Source organism: Choloepus didactylus, chromosome 12, assembly GCF_015220235.1.
Source record: "Choloepus didactylus isolate mChoDid1 chromosome 12, mChoDid1.pri, whole genome shotgun sequence".
Lineage (NCBI taxonomy): Eukaryota > Metazoa > Chordata > Mammalia > Pilosa > Megalonychidae > Choloepus > Choloepus didactylus.
In genome coordinates this window covers 25,604,692-25,631,556 of record NC_051318.1, presented here as the reverse complement: position 1 = coordinate 25,631,556, position 26,865 = coordinate 25,604,692, and the positions used below count along the sequence as shown (strand labels likewise).

The following is a 26,865-nucleotide window of genomic DNA, read 5'->3' as shown; positions in this document are numbered from 1 at the left end:
AAAGCATTTCCTGATCTTGGTTGAATGATTCAATTTCACTGTGACTAAACCCAGCTCCGGGTTGCTCATGCAGTGGGAGAGCGGAGGCCAGATGCTGTGTGCAATTCAGATGGAAAGCCCTGGAACTGTGAGCAGCTATTTCGGGTGAGTAAAACGGTTGCTCGCTGAATAGTAATCCGCAGTCCACGCACGAGCTCAGGAAGTACAAATAGGGCATTAATCAGAGAATACACTCCCCACGCAGAGGCTGTGGGAAAATGATTCAGAGCTGCTAGAATCAACCGCTTCCCCAAATCCTGCGAGGCGGTGAGGGGAGGAGAGGAAGTAAGTGGAGAGGGCGCAGCCACCTCCCGCAGGTGGGCGGAGTGGCTGGGGCGAGCGGAGCGTGGGACCAAAATACTCGCCGGGCCACGCCGCCAGCAGCGAGAGCTTGCGTGTCAGGGTGACACTGTCCCCCCGCACATGCTGCCTGTCAGATCGCACCCCAGCCATTCCGGAACCCCTTGTTACCTGGAGACAAGGCTTGCTCCGACTTTCACTGAGCTTGTCGAGGAAACTCATCTACAAAACTTAGCAAGGAAGGCCAAAGTGTCCTTATTCCTTGGTCTACTTGTTTAACTGTCGAAGCTAATTTCGAGGTTATGATTGGACTGAGGACAAGGAATGACCTTGAATGCTGGATGTGCTGACACAGAGGAGCCAAGCCTGGGATGGTCAGGGGAAGGCTGTAGAAGGAATTCGGAGGCAAACAACGCATTGGGTGAAACCATGAGGTTCAGATCACTGTGCAGTGGGGGAATGGAGAGGTGGTCTTTCCTTTTCATTACACCCATGACAGGCCTTACCTAGGGGTTATGTGTCTAATGCCAGATTCGCTTCTATAGAGGTTAAGGAGAACCTAGAGAGAGACGCTCAGGTGATATGCCCCAAAGGAAAAGGTTATTGAATCAGAATCATTTCAAAAATTGTTCTGAAGAAGAGGTGGATCAGTGGTGGGTGACCTGATAGTTAATGCCGTGGTTGTAAATAGAACAATGGGCTGTTTCCTATATCATTTCAGAGCTGGTAGGGGTCTTCACCATTGACAGAAGGAGAAAGTTCATTTAAGCTGCATCATCAACAACTGAGGAGAGCGGTGGAAATGAATTTTCTGAAATTTATTGGATAAGCTTGTGAAATAGCATTCTCCTGATGTCTTTAAAATACCTTCTCACCTCCCTAGTGTGATTCAGGTGTGGTGCAGAAGGGGGGAAGGGGGAGGTTGAGGTCTCAGAGTTCACTCCAAACTCATTATCCATCAGTGCCTTAAGTTAGTAAATATTTTCTATGTATGTATCTTACTTATTTAAATGATCATGACTCCTATAAGGGCAGATAGGTTTTACTTCTTTGTCTTCTCCCAAGAGGGCAGGACAGTGCACTGTGAAATAAGGGATGCTTAATAACTGTTAGACTGATTGATTACCTCCATATTCTGTGTATTTTTCTTTTATCAAACCTACAGGGAGGCATAATGAAGTTAAACAGGTGTAACTAAAATGATCTAAAGGATAAGGATAAGGACCTCCTTACCACAATACTTGAAGACAACTCTTAAATCTGGAATAACAAAGGTTGAAGGGGATATGAATTTTGCAAAGAATGATCTTAACAAAATCCCAAACTCTTAAAAGTGACCCGAGGGGGTACACCCCTTAATATTGCAGAAAGATTGTCTTAAGTCCAGTAAAATGAAAGGCTTTGCATTGTGGGAATGAAGTTTAGGGAATGTTTAGCACTAAAACAGAAATGAGGTTAAACATAAAAGTATTCTTAAAATGATTTAGACAAACGTGTGATAGGAAGAAGCATAAAGGGGGAGGAAAATAGTTCATTGGCATAAACTCTTCCATGGCAGGGCGTATGTGAGTCAGCATTGCCCACCTGGGTGTCACACTGCGTGGAGGAATGAAGAACCACTGTGTGCACTCACTCGTGCACATCTCTTGTGGGATCTCCTCTCTCATTTAAACTTAAAGGCAACATTCCTCACAAGGTAATTGTTACGAATCCCATTTGTAATAAAACCTTCATCCCACTCCCATCGATTGCATAACTCTATTTTCAATTCTGACCTAGTTTTACATGCCCTTCCATATGTGGAAGGAAGGCAAGAATGGGTGAAAAGATGGGTAAATGCAAGAGAACCATTTTTCCTTTTCTCATAAATATTTCTTGTAATAAATCCCAGTCTGTGATTCTGGTTTGGAAGAATTGCAAAATAAAAACATTCTAAGTTATGGAGATCACAGAGAGGTTATGTAAGTTGCCCAGGGTCACAATTTTATAAGTGGCTGCATCAGAATTCCAACTCAAATCTATCTAGTTCCATGACTACAACAGAAGGGTCCTTGTGATCAGAAACACACTGTAAGGATGGATGGACTAAGCAAGTGAGCCCTAGGATTTTGAGAGTTCTTATGTGAAATTGATGATATCCAAAATGAGCACAAGCCTCTGCATATTATTTAAAGTACAGTTAGCTGTGATGAAAAAGAGTAGGGAAAGAACCAGCACACATCTATTAAAATAGAAAAGTTCTTACATATTAGTTAACTAAATCAGTGAATTACAGTGCATTTAAGCATTAGAAATAGAATTGGAAAGAGATTTTAAAAACCAGCAAAGTTGAACCATTTGTTTCTCTTCTATTCCTTACCAACATACCTACAATCATCAAAACTAGCTAATATTCTTTACACTTCAAAACTGCAATTATAGTTGGTTCCAGCTCAGGTGAGATTGAATCAGCACACTATACCCTGTTTCTCCCACTGATGCATAGGGCAGCTATTAGAGGACTCTGAAAAGTAAATAGCAGCAGACTGGGAAAAAAGACCAGAATTAGATGTACAATCAAACCATATATATATATATATATATATATATATTTTTTTTTTTTTTTTGCTTTGGTCCTCTTGCCATTTGGTTCTGATATGGCTGGGGCCTTGGCAAGAAGTACACGGCCAAGCAAAATAATCAAAGACATGGTTTGTTGGTTGAAGGACCAGAAATGGGAGCCCAAAGGATCAGGAAAGTAACAGAAACATGATGAAGAGGATGGAGCACAGAAGTGACCCCATAAAGTTGTTTAAGATCTCCTGAGCTCACCTCTGAGCTGTGAACATATGGAACTGATTCTTAGCATTCTAAGGACTTTAAGAGCTGACCACACTAAACATGGCCCAGACAGGCCACTGAATGGTACACATGTAGGACTGATCCAAATAGCACTGCAAATGCTCTGAAAGCTGATCTGACATTGGAAATAAAGACCACAGACAGTGGGTTGGAACTGCAGCATGGAATCTAACCAAATCAATGGCCTGCCAAGAAACAAAAATATCAACATTTCCATAGGAGAAAGACATAAATCTACAGATTCAAGAAGGTCAGAAAACCCAATACAAACCCATATGTCATAATCAATCATCTGAAAACTAAAGACAATGAAAGCAGCCAGAGAACAATGACGCATCTCTTATAGAGAAATAATGACTTGAATAACTGTGGATTTATTATCGAAACTATGGAAGCCAGAAGAAAGTAGATCAGCATTTTCTGAATTGCTGAATAAAAGAGAACTGTCAGAATTCTATGTTTATTGAGGGGGACAGGGAGGATGCTCTACCAGAAAGAAGGTGAAACAAAGATATCCTCAGACAAAATAAGACTAATAGAATTTGTTGCCAGCAGTTCTTCTCTGAAATTGTTAAAGAAAGTTCTTCAGACACAAGGAACTGATACAAGAAGAAATCTTGAAACATCTGGAATAAATGAAGAGAAACAGAAAAGGGAAATTATCAAGGTAAACATAATAAACCATTTTTCTCCTCTTCAGTTTTAAAAAATATATCAATATAGTAAACAACAACAATTCATAAGTTAAAGTAGAACACCAAAATGTTTAAATAACTCAAAAGCAGACAGGAAAGGAGAAAAAAAACAAAAACAAAAAAAAACAAAAAACATGTTTGTTTGTTAACAAAAAACAAAAACAGAGGTATCCCTTTTTGATGTATTACACTTTGTAGTGGATTACCTGAAAAAATAAGACACTCAGCAGTTTTAAAAAAAGCAAATGAAACAAAGGATAAAAACCTCATAGTTTCTGAGATTGACAAGCTAGGACCTTGTTAAACATCCAAAAGCCACTGGAACTCTCCCCAAAGCAGAGGGAGCCCTTCAGACTTTTCCTAGTGATACCACAAATACAGATCCACTCCCCATATGACTTTAGTTTTTTTATCAGTGGTCCCCAAACTTTTGAAGAATGGATACCCATTTTGTTGTCAGAAATTCCATATTTGTATTATATGGGCATGAATAAGACCTTTCTTTGTAAAATGCCAAAGACTAATAAATTAAAAAAATAAAAGAAGACTAATAAATTAAAAAAATTAAAATACAGGTAGAAAATAGAAAACAAATAATAAAAAACTAGATCTAACTCCAAACATGTCAATAGTTATAATAAATATAAACATGGTCTACACACACCAATTTAAAGAGAGAGATTGACAGAATGGATTTTTTTTTTTAAAGGAGCCAAATGTATCTTGTCTGAAGGGTCTAACTTCAAATATGATCCAGATAGGTTAAAAGTAAATGAATGAAAAATGTATACCATGTAAACACTAATCGAAAGAAAGATAGAGTGGCTATATTAATATAGGCAAAGTAGATTTCAGAGCAAAAAAATTGACCACAGATAAGAGGCACATAGCATAATGATAAAAGGGTCAACTCACCCGGAAGACAACAATACTAAATATGTACACACATCTAATAACAGACCTTAAAAGTAGATAAAGCAGAAAGCGTCTAAACTAAGAGAAGAAATAAATCCACAGTTATCATTTGAAACTTCAAAATCCCTCTTTCTGTAGTCAATGGAACTAATGGACAGAAAATTAACAGATATATAAAAGAACCGAACAACACCATCAATCAACTGGATCTGATTGACATTTATAGGACAATCTACTAGACCCTAGTAGAATACATTTCGTTTCAATTGTACATGGAACATTCACCAAGGAAGATCACATCCTAGGTCATAAAACAAACTTCACAGCTGTAAGATAATTGAAATCATACAAAGAATGTTATATAATCATAGAGGAATTAAACCAGAAATCAGTAATAGAACTATAACAAGAAAATTTCCAAACACTTGGAAATTAAACCACATACTTCTAAACAAGCCATGGATCAAAGGAAGTTTCAAGGAAAATTAGAAAACATTTTGAATGAAAAGAAAATGAAAATACAATGTATCAAAATTTGTGGGCTGCAGTTAAAGCAGTGCTTAGAGGGAAAGTTACAGCATTAAGTACTTATATTAGAAAAGAATAAAAGCCTCAAATCAATAATCTAAGCTTCCAACTTAAGAAACTAGAAAAGAATAGTAAAATAAACCCTAAATAAGAACATGAAAGGAAATAATAAAGTTATGAACCAAAACCAATGAAACTGAAACTGAAAAACAACAGAGAAAATCAATGAACCCCAAGCCTGGTTCCTTGAAAACATAAATAATATTGATACCCTTCTAGCAAGTATAACAACGGAAAAAAGAGAAGACACAAATTACAATGATCAGGAATGAAATAAAGGATGTCATTCCAGACCCCTCAGACATCGAAAGGGTAAGTAAACACCATGAACAACTCGACAAATGTGAATTTGACAACTTTGAATGAACTAATTCTTCAAAAGGAACAAACTACCAAACTCATCCAAGATGAAATGAATAATCTGAATAGTCCTATAACTATTAAAAAACTGAATTTACAATTACAAACCTCCTAAAAAAGAAATTTCCACAAAAGAAATTTCCAGGCCTACATGGTTTCCACTGCCAAATTCTTCCAAACATTTAAAGAAGAAATAACACCAATTATATGTAATCTCTTCTGGAAAATAGAAGGAGACTGGCATTATCTGATACAAAAGCCAGAAGTCACTGCAGGAAAAGAATACTAAAGACCAACATTCCTCATTAACACAAATATGAAAATTATCAATAAAATATTAGCAAATTTAATCCAGCAATATATAAAAAGAATAATAGACCATGACCAACTACGATTTATCCTGGGAGTGTAAGACTGGCCCAATATTTGATAATGAATCAATGTTAACCACCATATTCACAGCCTCATATAATTGTATCAGTTGATGCAGAGAGAGTATTTGACAAGAGTCAACATCCATTCATTATTAAAAAAACTCTCAGGAATAAGGCATCTATAAAAACCCACAGCTAACATCATACTTAGTGGTGAAAGACTACATGCTTTCTCCCTAAGATCAAGAACAAGAAAGAATGTCCATGCTTACTACTCTCATTTAACATTGTACAGGAACTCCTTTGGCTAGTGCAAAAAAGGAAAGAACAAAAGAACAAAAGGGGACAAGAATTATGGAAGGGAAGAAATAGAACTGTCCCTATTCACAAACAACAAGATTGTCCATACAAAAAATTCTTAGGAAACAGAAAAAACAACAACAACAACAAAAACAAATCCTAGAATTGCAAATTGAGTTTAGCATGGTCACAGAATCAAAGGTCAAAACATAAAAATCAATTGTATTTCTATAGATTAGCTATGTACAATTAGAAATCAAAGTTTAAAAAATAATACCATTTAAAATGGCTCAAAAAAAAAAAAAGAAGAAATACTCTGGTATAAATCTAGCAAAATGTACAAAATCTGTATGCTGCAAACGATAAAATGATGATAAAAGAAATCAGAAAAGACCTAAATAAATGAAAACACACATCATGTTCCTGGAATGGAAGATTCAAGATAATAAAGACATCAATTCTTCCCAAATTGACCTACGGATTTAATGCAATTCCAATTGAAATGCCAACAGGATTTTCTTGTAGATTTAGATGAGCTGACTCTAAAATTTTTATGGAAAACAAAGAATAAGAATAACTAAAACCATTTTGGGAAAGAAGAACAAAGTAGGACTCACACCAACTGATTTTAAGTCTTATTGTAAAGCTACATTAATCAAGAGAGTATTGGTGAAAAGGATAGTCACATAGATCAGTGGTACATAACAGTACAAAAATAGGCCCATGAAAAATATGGCCAATTAATTTTGACAGAGCAATTGAATGGAGAAATGAAAGCCTGTTTGAATAAGTGGATTTGTACTAACTGGATACACATATGTAAAATAATAAACATTAACCTAGGCCTCATACCTCATTAAAAATTAAATAAAAATTGATCACAGATCCAAATATAGTATATAAAATCACTAAACTTTTAGAAGAAAACACAGAAGAAAATCTTAGTGACCTAAGGTTAATCAAAGAGTTCTTAAATATGATACCAAAAGCTCCTACCATAAAGGGGAAAAACTTGATAAATTGGACATCATCAACTTTTAAAACTTTTGCTCTGTGAAAGACACCATTAAGGGGATGAAAAAACAAGCCACTGACTGGGAAAAATATTTGATATTTGCAAATCACATACCTGATAAAGGATTGATAACCAGAATATATAAAGAATTTTCAAAATTTCATAGTAAGAAAACAAAAATCCCACTTTAAAAATGGACAAAGAAATGACAATACTTCACCAAAAAGGATATGGATGACAAATCTGCTCATGAAAAGATGGCCAATATCATTAACCATGAGGGAAATGCAAATTAAAATCGTGAGTACATATCACTATGCATCTATTAGAATGCCTAAAATAAAAAATATTGACGATACCAAATGCTGGTGAAGATATGGAGCGATCAGAGTTTCCTTACATTGTTGGTGAAATGTAAAAGGTACAGCTACTCTGGAAAAGAGTTTAACAGTTTCTTAGATAGTTAAACATGTCTTACCATATGACCCAGCAATCCTACTCCTATTTACTCTAAAGAAATGAAAACTTGTGTTCACACAAAAACCTGAACATGAATGCTTATTCTCTATTCATAAGCACCAAAACTTGGGAAAAAGCACAAGTCCTTCAATAGGAAAATGGATAAACTGTGGTACATCTATAAAATGTAATCCTACTGAGCAATAAAAAGGAATCAATTATTGATACTGAAAAAACATGGATGAATGTTATGCTTAGTGAAAGAAGACAGTCTCAAAAAGTTAGATATTGTATTATCCCATTTCTTGTGACACTCTTGAAAAGACAAAACTATAATGATGGAGAAAAGTTCAGTGGTTGCCAAGGTTTGGTGGTGGGGGATGTGGGGTGGGTGAGATGTTCTATAAATAGCCAGTATCCTGATTTTGGTGATGGTTACATGAATATATATATATTCAAAAGTCAAAACAGTACAATTCATGGAACTGTATATAAAAAAAGTCAATTTTACTATACGTTAATTAAAAAAATAAAACTTAATCAAAAGCTGCTTTCAGAATAAACAGATATAAAATGCACAGGATCTGAATGCTGTGATTCAAGGTGTCATATTATCTTCTTTGTACTTTCCTCTCTCTATATAAAATTGTATATCATAGACAATAATTTATGATAAACCAGTTTATACATAGAAACAAAAAGCTCTAAAATAGCTATCATGGGGATGTGTTTAATATCTCTCAGGAACTTCAGTAGAAACTAAGCCTAAAGATTTTAGTGTTCTTTTCTCTTATTCTATATATTAAAGAGAGCAAAAGAACCCTTTTAATTATTATTAAAGGTGAGGAGGAGGCAGCCCAAACTAGATCTCTCCTGTGCACTCCACTGGTCTTGTTCATGTATTATCCTCTTTCATCCTTGCTACAACACTGTCAAGTAAGATAACCAAAAACCTGAAGAGGAACATTACAATATTTAGAATTTTTCCTTGAGTACTCAGTTTCACACTCAGCCTCCACAAGCTACAATTTGACCAAATATAAACTGAAGCTTAAATCACTAGAGAAAAGCAAATCCACCGTCTATTTTCCCTTGTCAAATAAGACTCAGAATCCAACCTTTTCCTCCACTCTTATCTATAGCATAACTATAATCTCAGTTTTAACCAATGGACCAGTTTTTAAGGGCTGGATATGTGCATTATTCATCTTGTACATAACCTTTGCCCAGCAACAGGTGAACCCTCAGTATATACTTACAATAGATAGATGGATGGACAGATGGATGGATGGATGGATGGATGGATGAATGACTATAAGGATGGATACATGAAAGGACAGAAAGAGGGAAGGAAAGACGAAAGAAGGAAGGAAGGAAAGAAGGGAGGGAAGGAACGAAGGAGATTAATTTTTCTTCTTCTTTGTATTAATTCCTATAATTACTCCCAGTCTATGACTCTTGTTTAGAAAAACTACAAAATAAAAATGATGTAACGTATTATGCAAAGCTTACACATTTATTAGAGGCTTGTGCGGTAACTCCACTGCTTCTGGGACAATACTAGTAACAAATTAATAAAAGCTTAATTTTTATACAAATAGTTTTATTAAAAATTTGAATTCTTAAGAAATACACATTTAAAGAAATTACATAAAAGGCCTTAGTAGTCTTTAAAAAGTTTTGGATGCTTTTAGTGAAATGTCATTTCAGGCACAATGGTCCAATTTTGCCCTCCTGCCATCCATCCCTTTCCTTGCTGAAGTCTGTGAACACAGCTCATGAGAAACCAAGGAAGTGGCCTGAATGGGCTCATGTGGAAAGCTACTGATATTTTAATTCAGCAGAGCTGGTTTTCTCACCAGACTGCAGAATGAAGCACGGTAATAAAATCAAGGCCTTTTAAGGTGGTGGTTTTTGAAGTCAAGTCATTCAGTTTGTGATTAGTGTTTAAAACCCTGAAAATATTTAATACAGAATAAAAACAATAAGCTCAAAGTACATGTTTCACTGTAATAGACACCATACTCATGAACCTGGGTTTGGTTTTAGCAATACACAATTTTTGGTTTGGAGGTGAACAATGAAAACCGATGTTTCACATTCGATACCCTAGTGTCTAACAACCTATGTTAAAGGACGACACAATCTTTTAAAGGAAGGAACCTATATAAGCTTTATTTTAAAAGTGGAAGTTAAAACTAAAACTCGATTTGCCTAATTGCTGACTTCTATATAAATTACTAAAATATATATATATTTAATTTCTGCCTACTTTTGGACCATCTTTATTCCACAGGAAAGTTTGTGATTTCTGCAAAAGCACCTGCATAGTACCACACGGAGCAGAGAGACATAAATTTATATTTGGGGGTTGGAAGATATGGCTACTGAGTCTGTAATTCCATTTGGAGTTTCAAAAACTGTCTTTACATTACTATTATTTGTACAGGAACAATATACAGACCAAGGCACCTGAATTTTGAAACAGCTAGACAGTGATAGAAACAAACATTTATATCTGGGGGGAAAAAATTAACCTATTATAATACAAGAATGAAAAATGGGGGGAGGGGGGTCAAACAGTATCTAAGGCACTGCATACCTCCTAGCACCCTTTGGTTTTCTGATGGAGCTCTCACTTTACACATCAGTGCATTGTATGATAGAATATATTTATATTTTATTTCATCAAAAGTGCCATTTGGTATGTCAATATTTAAAGCTTATCATTGTCTTTTTTCTCCTTCAGTAAGTAGAGGGCCAATAAAGCAGGGTGTGTTAGTTATGCGAATCCCTATAAGGCACTTTACTGTTTTTACATTGGACAGTGAGGTACACAGGATATATTTCTAGGGTTCATTGCTGTTAAAAAAAAAAAAAAAGGAATAGCACCATATTGTGACATTAGCTGAGAGTCGGGCTTCATTATGTTCTTCTCATACACACTTGGCAGCGGCTAACATGGGTGCGTAGTTCCCCTGCCTTCAAGGTTGACGGAGTAGGCTTCCTAAAACCAAACACAGAGAAAAGTCATCAGGCATTAGAAATGCAGGCGGGTCCCTCACCCTCCCTACCTTTCTCAGAAATCTCCAGGCCTCAGGCAGGTACTTAGACCCGAATCACGCCCCGACCTGATGAGCAGGACATCCTGCAAGGTGTTTACTCACATGGCCTCTGTATTACCTGGAGGGTTGCAAGTTATTAGCTGCATTCCCAACCCATGGCACCTAGGTTAAATGACTTGTCCACATCTACCAGCTAGTTAGGGCAGAGCTGGAGACACCCCTCGTCGGTTTGGCTCTGCAGTTTGAACCATGGCTCCCTTCGCCACTCCTGCTCCTTACCCTACAATTTAACTTTTTGTTTTGTCTCCTTAATTAGATTATAAAGTCTTCCAGGGTAAGAAGAAAACTTCTGTACATTGTAAGTGTCCATTAAATATGTGTTCAATGATGTAATGAGTAACCAATCTGGAATAATTAAATAGACCTCAAAATACTATGCTTTTGAAGAATTTATATGCAGGTAGTCTGATTTGATGCCAAGGAGAGGGGAAGGCATTTAGTGCCCCAATGCTTCCCTGATCCTAGAAAGTCTACCTCATCTTGACTGTTGGCAGGTAGAAGCCTGAACTAAAATGGCTATGACAGAAATTCTATTAAAATTAAAGTATCCATATAATAAGATTACCTGGCCTTATAACTGAGGCTGCTTATTTTAGCAATTTTTTGGTGCAAATTCTAGTACCCTCAAATTAACATACAAGATCTTACTGCAATTAGTGGGATATTACCTAATTTCATTTAGGAAGGCATTTTAGTTAATTGTGCAAGGCCCCTGCTTCAAAAAAATAACTCCCATTATTACGGATTAACCCTATATTCAGAAGCTCCAGCAGCTGAGATATCAAAGTGTGCTCATTTCACTAGCATATGGTTAAACTCTATCAGTAGGGTTGATGGCAATTTTCCAGTAGCCTAAAAAGGCTTGCATAAGCTATCAATATGCAGTGTGGTATATTTTTGATGCTTAAAGCATTATAAGTAGGGAATATTATTACTCTCCCTTTTACGATCTAAGCTAGAAAGAAAAAGGATCATAGCAGAGTTCTATTCTCTCCAAAAGGTAAAGACAGAAAGGCTTATCTCCAGGGGTGAGAAACACTTATTTCTGGAATGAACAGTAAGTAATTGTTCAAGCTCCATCAGCCTCCTGCTTCTGCTCTAGTGGTGGCTGCAGCTGGTACTAAATAAAGGATAGAGGATTCATTATGTGCTACTGTCCATTAGGGACTGGGCCAGGCTGCAAATTAACTTCAACAAGGTTATCAGCCACTTGGGACAGTTGCTTTAAAGGTGAAATTTTGGTAATGGAAGGAAAGGAAAGGTTTTCCCTATCAATTTCCGCTGCATTTGTGCTAAATTAATTTTTATTTGCACAGCTCTAAAAAAAGTCTCTTATTTTGGGACCCACACAACATGTACATTAAAGTCAGCCTTGTAGATGCTATGAAAATGAATGCTGCTCCCTTTCTTCTCCTTGATTTTAATAACATACACTATATTATAATATATATAATAACATGCAATATTTTAAGCATGCACTGTTTAAAGAGTTTTAATTTTAATTGCTTCACATTGAACTTTAGTGGATTCTCCTGGACAAATGAAAGATGATACCACCCCACCAAGTCTTCAATAAATGGAAGAATTAAGCCTATCACCTAAGATTTGCCTTAAAATTCATCTCGGTTATCTGCCCATGCCAAACAGAATCAAATACTCATTACTACAAGTAGAAGAAGCATTCATAACTATTATTTTATAACTATCTTCCAGACTTTGTGCTGGAAGGTATTCTGGATCATGGAGGACTGAAAATAAAAGCAACAAACAGACCCGGAGCCCTACGAGAGAGGGTCATTCCAACTTACTTGAACATCTCGGTTCTCTCTATAGTGGCAAGCCAAAAGCTGTAAGCGTTTGCATAGTAATTACAAGTTCCGCGGCCATGGCATTCAATGAATGGGGCACTTCTAAATTCTTCCAGACAGGAACCCGGAGATGCGAGGGCTTGGCCAGAACCTTCGGCACCAGCGCTGGTGTGCTGGGGAACAAATGCGAGCAGTGAGTCAGAGCATTCCCTACCCGAAGACCAGGAGATTGATTGTTCCTCAGGAAGGAGCCAGGGTGCTCTTTTCTGGAAAGTGGGCACTCCTTGGCTTCGTGTGGTTACCGGGTAACACTCTCTGTGCCTAAACACCTCTCCAAACACTTCCCTGTTCATAGGCTTGGAGTGTAGCTGTACGCCACATAGCACCCAGATGTCAGCTAACAGCTGCTGCCACAATAGTAGACGGCTAGGCCACCTTGTCAGAATTTAAAGAAATGCTGTCCTTTTTATGTATATTTTTGGAAGATGAATCTATCCTAACCTGGGACATAAGAGAATAGTCAGAATGTGCAAATAACATTGGAGCCAACTGATGTGAAATCGGATTATATAAACAAAATCAAATTTCTACTATATTAGGTGCTATAATGCATCCTATTCTAAGGTAAAGAATAATCATCTTTTTTTTCTTTATAAAGTAGAAAATTTAAACAAGAGAAAGAAAGAATAACTACTACTGTGATTGCTTATTAAATTTAGCATTTTGGTCTAATGGATTCAAGTAGGACCTATCTGTAATTAGAAACCAAGACCTTAAAATCAATGGCCTCCATATTTAAATAAGATATTACAAAACATCTTCATAACTATTATTTTGGATATGAGAAATATGATCTCCAGAATTTTAGAGCTGAAAGGGACTTTCAAGCACACAGTTAATGCCCTCAATTCTCAGATGAGGAAGCTTAGATCTCAGGACATTCAGGGATTTGTCCATCGGCACATAGTCTATAGCTGAAGCTGGGATGAGATCCCGAGTCTCCAGGCTTCCAGACCAGAGCCATCTCCATTTTGCCACAAAGGCCCTAAAGACTTAGAAGTGGTGGATAACACTGGACACTTACATTCTCACATGGCCCTTGAGGCCACAATGCTGGCTTAGATTTTGCTGACACAGTCAGCTTCCTTAAGCTTAAAGTGGGTTAAGCTCCCTCTCCAACGAAGTGTGATAGTACAGAAAGAACCCTTACACTACTTATATCATCATAACAGTTCTTTCTAAACTAAATCATCTTTTGAAATATTTTGCAGCTAAATGAGTACAGAAGCTTCCTTCAAATCACAGGTGCAGACTTGTGTTTTCTTATAGCAAAGAAAAGTGAATTGAGAACTTTCAGCAGGGGTGGGAAATAAATGGAGAGACTATTTTGTCAAGCTCTAATTTGGAGAAGCTCAGCAAAATTGCAAGTTGGAAACAGCCACCTTATAAGAATTGTTCCTCTCTGAAAAACTCCTTTTGGGGATTAACCCACATGTTCCAGATATGCTGTTTTCATCAGCACACATGATCCTTGATGTCACTGTCAGAGAACTTTGGCTTAAATGGGGGGGATCTTGTATTTTTGGAATTCATCAGGGTAGGAATTAGCTTTTTTCCCACATGTCAGCTTTGCACTCTCTCATTAAGGATGAGACTGGGGAAGTATCCCAAACCAAAACCAGAGCTTGATTGGCTAGAGGAAAATTTAGGGCTCAGATTTTATATAGAATACCGCATGATAATCACTACAAGTATGAATTCTATTCCTTGAACGCTGCCTTTCCCATATTTTGGACGCTTTGCCACAATTGTATTAATTTATCCGACTGTCTACTATGGAACCAAAATAACACTTGAGTAGAGAAACCAGGAGAGTAATATATATGACTTTTAAAGGTAAAGTCAAGGTACACTCACCTGTCAACCTACAAATTGCATCTGCCCAACTCTCCCATTAAAAAAACAGACAGAAAATTCTTGTTGGTTCTGCCCCTCATTGGGCCCTCATGAAGAAAGCATCCCATTGCTGAGAAGACTACTGAATCTTTCTTAGTTGTCATCTGAATAATATTTCATGGGTTAAAATTTTGATTATTCTTTACATATTCTCTAGCTACTCTTTTGGCTGTGGTGAAAATATCATTTCATGCTTCAAATATATTTATCCTTAGAACAAAGAAATAAATGGAGATGTGTGTGCTCTTTTGCCTTGGAAGTCCATCCCTGTTTGCAGGAACCATTGTGCCATCTGAAACAGAGCAGCGAACTGCATGGAAAAAAAGACTTCTGGTTGAGCAACTGCTGTTAATACTGTAAGAAGGTAAGCTACCACCAGTTAAGAAGACTTACTGTGTTCTCTAGAACACCAGTATTTTTATTTGCTCTTGATTTTGCATAGTTATGGGCAATCATTGTTTGAGAACTTTGTATGACATCAGGATGAAGGATGGGGGTGATGACAAAATGCTTTCCTGTGACTCATCACACCTTGGCTCAGTGGTCATTTTCTTCATACTGACACAGATACCATTTAGTTATTACTTATGATTATGGAGTCAAAAACTCCAATCTGCCTTGTATTGAAAATTGTATGTTTTATATCGTTTTTAGAGTTTTGATTTCTCAATACTGCATTTCCAACCTTTTTAACTTTCTTGATAAAGTAGCCCCAATGCGGCATTTAGAATTATCAATACAACTTGCTGTTTTCTTTTTCTTGACAAATTGTTTGGACCTGTAAAAGAGTCTAACTGCAGTACAATCAACCCAGCAAACATACACAAGTATTTTAATAAAGAGTTTCCTGGCACCTTCTTTTTTTTCCTGAAATAATTTACAGCAGAAAAACATAGCTATGATTCTACTTTCCCTGTCAATCAAATAGTATGGTCTAATTGATCATTTGGGGGTGAAAATGTACAACCTGGCCATACCTGTGGGTGTGACACTGCTACCAGGCTTACAATGGTGGGACAGATGTTTGTGTAGAGTCATATACTGGAAATGACAAATGCCAGTAAAGACCTAATCTTACAAATTCAGGGCTTTTAATACCCTTAATAGATACTTTAAAGTAAGACAATAAAATGGTAAAAGTAAAAAAATAAAATGAAATAAGAAACTACAATGGCCAACTCAAATAGCTACTGGGTTTTTTGTTTTAATTAGCTTTTTGTGGGAAGGGAACATCTGGTAGGGTCTAACATCTGGGATAGCTGGGTGATAGCAGAGCAGTCTTCACCCCATTTGAAAGTTACAGGAAACTCAGGATCCCAGCCACTGGCTCGGGAAGACCTTGAAGGCCTGTTGCCTCACTGAGAGGAAGCAGTAATGCTTTAGCCAACCTCTAGTGTTTTCTTCCAATTCAAGCTTTCTGCTTTTAAGCATGTGTGTTTTAGTAAAATGTGTTCCTCCTACATGCACGCTTTTTCCACTTTTTCCTGAAAGAGGCTATGACTACCAAAAAAGCTCTGGGAAGAGGCCTATTGAGCATCTGAGTGGAGCAGGTGGAAGGGGAGTGAAGGCCCCAGGCCTGTGTTTCTAGGAAGATGCGCCCATCCTGTCTACTTCAGTCTCAGAGCAACACCTTCCAAATCAAGAGGTGCCCAGGTGACTGGGCACAGGCAACCACTGCTGACCCCAGCAGAGCAGGCCAGCCTCCCAGGGATGCTTTGGAAGGGGGATCAGTGAGGGGAAGTGAGGGGGTGAGACCTAGGCCATGTGATCCAGAGGACTTGAGAGGCTTAGTAGCAGTATGACGGAGAAGACAATGGATCTTCAGTGGTGGGTTTTCCCTGGAAATATGGTGTTCCTCCAACACTTACCATAACAAAGGAATAGCCAATCCAAAGCGAGGACCAGCCGCTAGGGCACTGTGGGATCTGGATGGACTGGCTGTGCACAGCCATCACCATGGCAGGTGCCTCACACACAGCACACCTGAAAGGGCACGGGCAGAGAGCTCAGTACAGTGGAAGGGAAGGGCACAGGGCAAAGGCTTTTTTTTTTTTAAATAGTAGTGGCATATATATATATATATATATATATAATATAAAATTTGCCATTTTAACCATTTAAATGTACAATTCAGTGCCATTAATTACATTTTCAAGGTTGTGCTACCATCACCACTTCCCATTAATAAAACTTTGTTGTCACCCAAAACAGAAACTCTGTACCCATTAAGCAATAACTCTCCATTCACCTTCCTCCCAGCCCCTAGTAACCTCTAATCTACTTTCTGACTCTAAAAATTTTCTTATTCTAGACATTTCACATAAGTGGAATTATATACGACCTTCTGTACCTGGCTTGTTTCACACAGCATAATGTTTTTGAGATTCACCTATGTCATACCATGAATCAGAACTTCATTCCTTTTTATAGCTAAACAGTATTCAACCATATGGATATGCCACCTTTTGTCTGTCCATTCATCCATTTATGGACACTTGGGTCCACCTTTTGGCTGCTGTGAATAATGCCGCTATGAACATCGATGTACAAAGTATCTAAGTCCTTGCTTTTTCTTTGGGGTAGATAGCTAGGAGTAGAATTACTGGGTCCTATGGTTATGGGTGAAAGTTTTTGTTTGTTTGTTTTCCAATTACATTCAGTCAATCTCTTCTGGGTAGCCTCCAGATTCAATTACATATTAAGTGGATGATGTTGTGCCCTTGCTTAGACTCTAAGCCTTGGAACCTTCTTGGATTTAAAAGTCCATCTCAGTGCTAAAGTATTAAATTCAAAAATAAGTCCAATACTTGTTATTTAGGTATCTACTTTGTAGGAGGAAAAGAATTGGAAGGCCAAGATGGAACAGTGGTCATCTACTGAACGGGCTGGGGTTAAAGGTGACTTTTGTTTTTTTCCCTTTTGCAGTTCACTGTTTTCCACTGTGACAATGAGTATGTATTTCAGCAAAAACAAACGAATGCTCAAGAAAACAGTTAATGAAATTCTGATGTTATCACTTCCAGAATGGAACAGTTTGATTTAAGCTATTAATATTAATATTTAATATAAGACATAAACTGGAGTAATTAAGACAAACAAAGCATGTTTTGCATTTGAGGCTGAATGCCCACAAGAGCCTCCTTCAGGAAACTTATTCCAGACCCAAACCCAATAGAGCAGGATAAAAGCCCTGCCCCTCGGCCTCAGCGGTTCCAGGCCTGGAGCCCTCAACAGGACACTATGGCTGAAGTAACTCTCCAAGAACACTCCAAAGTCCAGGGTACTTCCAAATCGGGCTGGCTCCAGCCAGGCTGCTGGACCTGCACCCAGGAATAAATTAAAACAACACACAGTGTTCTGACTAACAGCCTCTCAATTAAGGGAAGCCTTGTTGGTGGGATAATGTTTCGTTTAAAAAAAAAAAAAAAATTTAAAAAGGAGCAGTAAAATAACTGTATTCAAGTCACAAAATGAACACTGTTAACAATGCTGATAAATGAATATAAATGTTGTTAATAATTACACCTAGTTATGCTGGAACATTTACATGAAAATGGATAAAGAGTGGGAGGAGGGCCCAAATTAGTCATTTGATTTTTCCGTGGACTTGTGTGTGTATGTGTGCGTATGTGTGTGTTGTGTGCAATTTTCTATGTTATTCACCACAAATGCAGATGAATTAAAAGGTTCAGTTACACAACAGTTACTGAAATTGGCCTTATACATCTGCCACCATCTGTCTGCCACACACAGGAACCAGGCAGTGCTTGTTTTTGTCAGGCTCTCTGCGTGATGGGTGGATAGTAGCGGATACAGACAGAGGGTGTCCTGACCCCCATCAGACAGGTGGTTAGAGAACACAAAGCCACAGATTTACAGAATTTGTACAGTTCCTTAAAATTCACATGACCCAATCCCCATATTATTTACGAAGAAACTAAGGCCACAGTTAGTTGTGTCAAAGCCAGAACTAGAGTTCATTTTCCTTGCTCTCAAACAAGGCTCTTGCCACTAGAACTAAACAATCAGTTTTATGACCGTGGTCTGCAGAATACTAGAACGTGCTTAGAAAATTTTGTCCCACTTATGGGATGGAAGCAGAAAAGTTGCTATCTTTTCTGTTTAAAATGAAGGATTTTGTGTTAACTGTTTCTAAAATTAACCTTTAGGATCTCCCCAAAGGGAAGCTCTCCAAAAGAACCTGGAAGTCCTGGCAGGTTTGTTGGAAACCACTCAAAGTAACCATGGAAACCAGAGTGCTAAGAGACAAGGAGAAATTGGCAGCATTATTGCAAAAGGGAATTAAAGATATCTGTGGATTAACCAGTAGCAGCTTAAACGACATGGCTTGTAAAATCCCTTCATGCTGAGTTTCTAGGGTTCTATGAAAAGAACAATGTGAAAACCCTGAAATGTAAAAAGTGCTGGGGCATTTAAACAAGTAACATTCTTGTTCGTGCTTACAGAACCTTAAGTGTCTTACAGAAAGTTATGTGTTCACATAAGCATGCCAGAGCTCTTGCCTCTTCAACCAAATTGAGGGAAAATGTCAGCTTTATTAAGAAGGTAAATAAGAAAAAACTATAAATGAATATTCATTTTCCACCTTATTGTCCACAGGGAGCTAAACAAACAAAAAGGTCGTGGGTTTTCCTTCTAGTGAATCAAGCATGGCTCTGAGTGCACAAGACTCAAAATAGAACAGTCACTAGGCACTCACTGACACACTCTAAAGTAACATGTCCATATTTTGAAAAGAAGCAGTTCTCTGAAAGTGTAACAAATGGTTTTTCTCATTTTAAGAACCATAAAGTAAAATTTCTATAACTCAAAAAAAATAATAAAAACTGCCAGAAGATATTTTAATGTAAGGCAATCAAAACATATGACTTCCTATTTAATAAGCATCATTTAGTCCTTCTGTTCCAGAGTCCTGTAGATACAGTTGCCTTATGAAAGCTGTGCTCTGCCAGGACCTGGCCTTCACAAGCACTCAATCCACTAGCAGCATGACTCCCTGTCCTCCCCCAAATAAAGATCACCACGGAGGAGCTACGCCCTGACCACCATCCTCTGGTAGCCCTGCAGGGGCTCCGAGGGTGGCTCCCAGCCATCACTCTCCTTTTCCTTCAACTTGGGTGGGGGTTGCCCTTCATAAACCAATAGTGCCACGTCAACCTTTATATTCAAGAGCTGCTTATTTCTTTAAAGGAAATACAGGAAAGCTTAGGACATTCTCACTTTAACTTTCCTGACTCATTATTCTTTTCATCCTTTATTATCTTGGTGTGTGAAAAGTGAAATTACAGAATAGCTTCAGAGTCAGATTAATTTGTTCATTTGCCACTTTCCCATTACTTCTGGGTGTAGCTAAGGAATCAACTTTTAATTAGAAGGGAAGAGGCAAAGATAGGACAATCATGTGCTTTTCAGTCATAATAATTTCAGTTTCCCATTTTAAGTCCTACCAGGCAAAGGACTGTGAACCCTGAGGCAAAACTCCATACATTAGTGCAGATAAGTATTTAATTTGGGAAGTCAGTCAGTTTACCACATGCATTCTTGACAGGGACACTGTTGCCCTGAGGGGGCAAAAACTGGTTGAGGGAGGTGAAAAAATCAAATTCTATGTAAATCTTTATGTATACATCTTTTCATGCAGCTATACATCAAATACATAAACAGATAAATGGTGTATTTGTGGTATTAAAATGCCATGGGGGGATAAGTAGGGGAAAAACATCTTAAAAGGCTCTGTAGAGAGACAACACTGAGGTAAGTCATGTAAAAATACAAATTCTGTTTCAAAGCTGGGATTATCCCACCTTGGTTTTGCATTATAATTTTTAAAAAGGATAACTGATTTTTATATTAATTTTATGGATGATTTCTGTTACAAAGTTGGGATAGCACCTTTGATAAATTGAATAACAATGGATCAAAGGTTTCGGGAGAAACAGAAAAGGCTCAACTCACCTACTAATAAATGGTCTGATATTGTCCCCAGCGATGGGTGCCATAGACATTGGCATTGGCTCGGGAGTAGACAGCCAGTAGGAATAGTCATTTCTGGATGCAAAGTTGCACACGTTGTTGATATTGCAGAATAGGAAGGGCATTGTGCTAAACTTGCGCAGGCAGCTTCCAGCCGTCCCTAAAAGGACAGCGAGAGAAGACCATGTGATTTATTTGCCTTATGATTTACAATCTACCTCTACTTAAAATGGATTTATGATGGCTAATAATGAAAGACATGTACTCAACCTAACTTCTAAAATGGAAATAATGAAATTTAAAGCTATAGACAGAAAGAAGGCAGCAAATGTACTGAGTAGACTTGTATTATTGTAAATGAGCATTAAATTAAATTCCATGTGACCAAGGCAAAAGGAAAACTATAAGGATCATGTAGGGCATTTTTGATAAAAGGAAACAAACCAGTCTATCAGTAGAGAGAAATCATTTCCTGGAACTGAATTCTAAAAGGAATTTAGCCTGTGGCTCCTTGTACAGTGGATATTAAGCAACATATTGGACAATATCTTTAGCAATAGTTTTGCAGAAAATGCAGAGATCCTCTTTATATAGCTGCATGTTGTTTCTAACCTCAATAAAAGGTAAGGGTGTAAAATATTAAAACATAGTTTGGTGGAGGATGTCTGCAGGGCACTAAGATAATAAGGACAGAATTGTAGCTTTCGGGTGATCTCAACTAACAGAGGGAGAGTGCTTAGAACATCTAGAGAAATTCTGGACAGGAGAACATGAATATTTTTTAAAAAGAGCAACAGTTAAGCTGCCCTATTTCAAGAATATCATTGAAAACATTTGTGTGCGCTCTAGGAATCTTGATCCTACATGAAAATTTTCAGAAAAGTTAAAATATTTTATTAATTTAAAAAATTTTCAAAGATTCAGCCTTTACATTTTCTTGGCTTCTTCTGAGTTATATAGCAGCTGTTGAATTGATGATTCATTAAATAAGGATGAAAGGAAGCAGGGTCAAGCCCTCTTTTTGCTATTGTCCTAGGGTGCTCTAAATTGTAGAACCAGAGGTAAATACAGTGCTACACCCCAGTAGGCACTCAATAAATCCATGTTGAATGAATAAATCAATCTGCAGACATCTTACCCAAGTCCTGGCCATGGGCCCTTTCGTTGCCTTGCACGTAAAGCAGAGAGTACCCATGGTAAAGAATTTTAGTCCCAGGAGGACACTGTGGGTCATCTGTGGTTTGACTGTGCCTGGTTACAAGGAAGCCGTGATCAACAGACGGGGTTCCTGGGGGACCCATGGATCCTGGCAACCCATCAGGGCCTGGTGGACCAGGAAACCCTCTTGGACCTGTAAGTGAGAAAACAGTTTCCCTTGTTATAATCAGGCTCCCTTGAAGGACTTCAAAACCATTTGTCTCGATAGATTTTAAAATATTTTTTGTTTTCACATTACAAAAACATACATGGTAAAAGGCAAGACTAACTAATTACATCCCACCTCCTTCATGGTGTTTTATCTTTTCCTTTTTACACACCACCTCAGGATATTTTTATAAGCACAGTGCTGAGTGCATGGCAGATGCTCAGTAAGTTTAGTTCAATGAATGAAACTATCAGCCTCTACTTTGATTCTGTGCACGTCATTCAGACAGAATCTTGAAGTTCCTCTAAGGGAGGATTATTAGAAAATTATTAAAACAACCCCAGTTTAAGTTCATTCCCCCTCCATGAGCATCCCCAAAGCCCACAGATGGACACAGCACAATAAGGAAGCCCCCATGCACTTGTCCTTCTCTCCCCTTGGGTAACTGCCACATTCAAAATTGTTCATGGACATTCTGTTGGGTTGTGCTCTTTGTTCATTTAGCTGATGCCCCTGTTTCCTATGTCAAATTCAGGGGGATTTTATAACTTCAGCCTTTAGAATTACAGTCACTTAAGTATGAGTTCCTGCTTCCTGAGGCCAACAATACTGTCCTTCAGTTCTACTTTCTCTGGTCCTTCGCTGAGATAGAATTTTTGTACGTGTAGCCTGATTCCTTCATAGGAAGCCACAAAGAGCCATCACCAATGGCCTTACTTCAACATCTGAAAAAATGTGTGCTCTGATCAATGTGTCTCTCTACACAGAAAAAAAATGACAACACTTTTGTGTTTATATATGATCCTATTTCTTCTAAGAAACAGACTTCTTTGGAAATCTTTCAAGTAACATTTCCAACTTCACTTTGTAGGTTTTCATATGCCTGGGCCTACTGCTTCTAAACAAAAGATAAAGGTAGAGTGTAATTAAGATGGAAGGATCCAGCAACCTACCCGGCGGCCCAAAAGGTCCCGTCTCTCCTTTCTGGCCAGGGGCACCATCAAACCCTGGAATACCCGGTGGTCCAGGTAAACCTATCGATCCTGACACACCTAAAACAAAGGAAAAAGAATTCATGAGCTGCTCCCGGTAAGCAGTGGGATGTATCTTCTGCTTTCCTTTTGAAACATCTTTTTGAGCTTTCTGGGAAGGCATGTATAAGGCTTTTAACTGCAGATGAGAGAGGTTTCCTAGAGAGTGACGAACTGCTTCCTGGCAAGCCTAGTACACACTTTGCACAGACAATTGTCAAATTGATATTCATATGAGTGAGCATGTGATCTTTTAAATTCTGAGTTCTCCCCAGTTTCTTGTTGTTACTGTTTGGCAGATAGCTTTGGGAAAAGAGACTAGGTTGGGGGAGGGGGCAAGAGAGGATAGTTAACACACTCTTAATTTTCTCAAGGCTTTCTCCTTTGGCCATATTCTGACCCCTTAAATAATTTTCAGGCAACAAATATATTTACATAGGATTTTGTTTTCATGGGTACAGTTTGTTCTTAGGTAGCTTTAGACTTAAATTTTCATGGATGCCATCTTTCCACTACAAAACTTTTTTCATTCTCTTTTATTTTCCACCTGCCCCTTACCAATAGCTCTTGGGAAAGAAAGTGTTCAGTTGAAGTGAGTATAAAGGCTCTTGGTTAGGGTGCCTGGGAACAATAGGGATTAGCAGAAATCTTTGCCAGTGGGGGAGAGCTTCTGGACCACTGCTGGAAAGTGCTGATTTTTACAATTCTAGACTGCTGCTGCCTGCCACCTGTTGTCTATGAGATGGAAAAGACAATCTTTTGGTTCCTTTAGCCCATGCTTTTCTAATTGAATATAGGTATGTTGAGTTAGATGATCCTCTAGCTTTTCTTTTATTTTCTTCTGGCCTTTTTAGGTCCCTTGGAAAATTAAATTTGGTTTTGATGAAAATTTAAAGAAGGTAAGAAAGTCATATTAAAATACATATTAGTATCCTCACTACCCAGACACTAAGATTTTAGACACATGGGTCAAGGGGATTTTAGATAGCTCCCTCTCGACCCCTCCGTGCACCAGCCATGCACAGCCCATGTGGCCTTACCTTGCTGTCCTTTAGGGCCTGGAGGTCCCTGAAGTCCTTTCAGACCTGCTGGACCCTCGGGCCCAGGGAGCCCTGGCTCCCCTTTGATGACCTGGAAATGACCTGGAGGACCAGGGGGTCCTGGAAGACCTGTGGGAATCAGAATTGCAATTTATCAATATCATCCTTAACATCTGATGGCAGAAATAGCTACAGGATGAGAGTCTGATATGAAACACTCAAAAGTGAATAATTTCCTCAAAAGCAAAATCAATCATTATCAAAAACACAAGAAATCAGATCCTCGCAAAACATATACTTAAACCACACATCTTTATTACTTAGTCTAATATCCTGAACTCTCAGGACTAGAAAAGACCTTGGGTCGTCAGTGTATACTTTCCACTGAATTATGGAATCCCTAAGAGACTATAATCCACCTTCAATTAACTGTGATGTGAAGTTCATTCCTCTTTGAAGCAATCCATTTTTTAAAAAAAATTCAGTTTTATTCAGATATATTCATGTGGCATACAGTCATCCAAGTGTATAATCAATTGTTCACAGTACCATCATATAGTTGTGCTTCATCACCACAATCAATTTTTGAACATTTTCATTACTCCAAAAAAATAAAAATAAGAATAAAAATAAAAGTAAAAAAAAAACACCTAAAACATCCCATTCCCCCCCATCTCACCCTTTTTTCTTTTAATTTTTGTCCCCATTTTTCTACTCATCTGTCTATACACTGGATAAAGGGAGTGTGAGCCACAAGGTTTTTGCACCCACACAGTCACACCATGTAAGCTACACAGTTATAGAATCATCTTGAAAAATCAAGGCTACTGGATTGTAGCTCAACAGTTTCAGGTATTTCCTTCTAGCTATTCCAGTACACTAAAACCTAAAGAGGGATATCTATATAGTGCCTAAGAATGCCCTCCAGAGTGACCTCTCCACTCCATTTGAAGTCTCTCGGCCACTGAAAGTTTATTTTGTTTCATTTCTCTTTTCCCTTTTGGTCAAGAAGATGTTCTCAATCCCACGATGCCGGGTCCAGGCTCATCCCAGGATTTACATCTCACAAGCAACCCATTTCTTATTTGGATAATTCCAATACTTGGGAGTTAGAAAGTTTTTCTTACATTTGTCTGAAATCTGCCTTATTGTGTGATGTAATCATACTCTTAACTTTCAAATGATGAAGAAATGTAATCCTTCTTCTGCATAACTCTTGAAACAAACTGTAATACAGAGTTTACAGGGGCCTGTGAGTCAGACTTGGTCTCGTCTTCTTCGGTTGAGCATCCCTGGTTGTCTCGTCCCTTCCATACATGACGTTTTCCCCATCCCTCTTCTTTCCCTAACTTTCTACTTCCGAGTGCCTTCTGTTTGGTCATTCTCTTCTTAAACATGGTTTTGAAAATTAAACACAGCTCTAGAAATATGGTCTAACCAGCAGAGAGTAGAAGAGGATGAATAGCATGCTTAAAATATTCCTTTCCACAACTATTTGCTCATTTTTTGGGAGACATTTCACATTATTGGCTCTTAGTGGTGAAAAGAGTCAATGGAGACCCTTTCCTATGAAAGATTCGTTAAGATCCAACTGGGTCTTATTCACCCTGTACGTCCAGGTTTGACTTGTTTCCTATTTTAACTTTGAGTGAGTGATTTCAATCTAATTTTATTGCCTGGCAGTTTTTTTGTTTTGTTTTGTTTTTTGTTTTGTTTTTTTTTTGACTCAAGAGTGAGTCAGCTAATATTTTAGCCAAATCCTCTTACCCGGATTTACCTCAGTCATAGATTTAACAAACTCGACTTTTTAGACAAGTTGCTAGTAAGACAAACAAACGAAAAAAAACAAAGCCAGGTTATCCAAAAACAAGGATCCTGACATACTACGAAAATCAAACATCCTAATCCTGAGTGTTCTATGACATTTATATTTATATATATGAAGTACCCGCCTGTATAACAAATTCTCCTACCTTTAGACCCAGGAAAACCTTGATCACCTTGATCTCCTTTAATTCCCTGGATGCCAGGGAGACCCTTCTGACCTAGATAAAAGTAGAAAATTGGTTTTACATATAATTTCAAGTTACGGACAGGCATGTACATCCTATGAACATATTTCTGATTTATCTTGTGAAAGAAAAGAACATTTCTGGTCAGCTGTGTAAAATTTTTGGTGAAATTCTTCTTTCTAGAACCAAGAAGGCACATGTTTCCAATCACGTAATGAAACTGCAGAATGATCCCAAGTGGGGGGCGCAGGACACAGTCTGGTTTCACCTGCCTCCCCAATGGACCACGCGACACTGGAAGGCTGAGAACTGTTTTACTCACCTTTCACATGTAAAGGTCACAGCACCTGGAAGCCAGCAGGCATCCAACAAATGTGTGTTTAATAATACAGTAATAAATGAATGACCCAATTCCATGATTTCTTACTGATAAGAAATAAATTAATGAATGACCCAGTTCCATGATTTCTTACTGATAAGAAATAAATTAATGAATGACCCAGTTCCATGATTTCTTATTGATAGATAAATGTGCTGTCCACTGATTCTCAATAAGAAAACCAGAATGTCTTCAAACAGCCATTTAAAGGATTGTAAAAATTTGGATGCCACACAGAAATGACTTTTTAAATCTGAAAAGAACGAAA

General features: G+C 37.9%; 1 protein-coding gene and 1 long non-coding RNA gene across 2 annotated transcripts in view; one reads left to right on the top strand and one right to left on the bottom strand.

Moving 5' to 3' along the window:
• LOC119506947 lies at nucleotides 1–26,571 on the top strand. The gene is made up of 5 exons (XR_005211068.1): nucleotides 1–144; nucleotides 14,991–15,139; nucleotides 23,007–23,224; nucleotides 24,021–24,065; nucleotides 26,402–26,571. It is a non-coding gene; the product is annotated as an uncharacterized LOC119506947 (long non-coding RNA).
• The window catches only part of COL4A1 (collagen type IV alpha 1 chain), a 169,097-nt gene continuing 151,613 nt past the window's right edge, over nucleotides 9,382–26,865 (bottom strand). The window contains exons 45-52 of the mRNA XM_037799949.1: nucleotides 26,180–26,251; nucleotides 24,207–24,335; nucleotides 23,089–23,187; nucleotides 21,908–22,120; nucleotides 20,752–20,929; nucleotides 16,644–16,758; nucleotides 12,820–12,992; nucleotides 9,382–10,893 (exon numbers count right to left, since the gene is read on the bottom strand). Of these exons, the coding sequence (XP_037655877.1) occupies nucleotides 10,812–10,893; nucleotides 12,820–12,992; nucleotides 16,644–16,758; nucleotides 20,752–20,929; nucleotides 21,908–22,120; nucleotides 23,089–23,187; nucleotides 24,207–24,335; nucleotides 26,180–26,251 (1,061 nt within the window). The 3' untranslated portion in view covers nucleotides 9,382–10,811. The remainder of the gene's footprint in view (nucleotides 10,894–12,819; nucleotides 12,993–16,643; nucleotides 16,759–20,751; nucleotides 20,930–21,907; nucleotides 22,121–23,088; nucleotides 23,188–24,206; nucleotides 24,336–26,179; nucleotides 26,252–26,865) is intronic.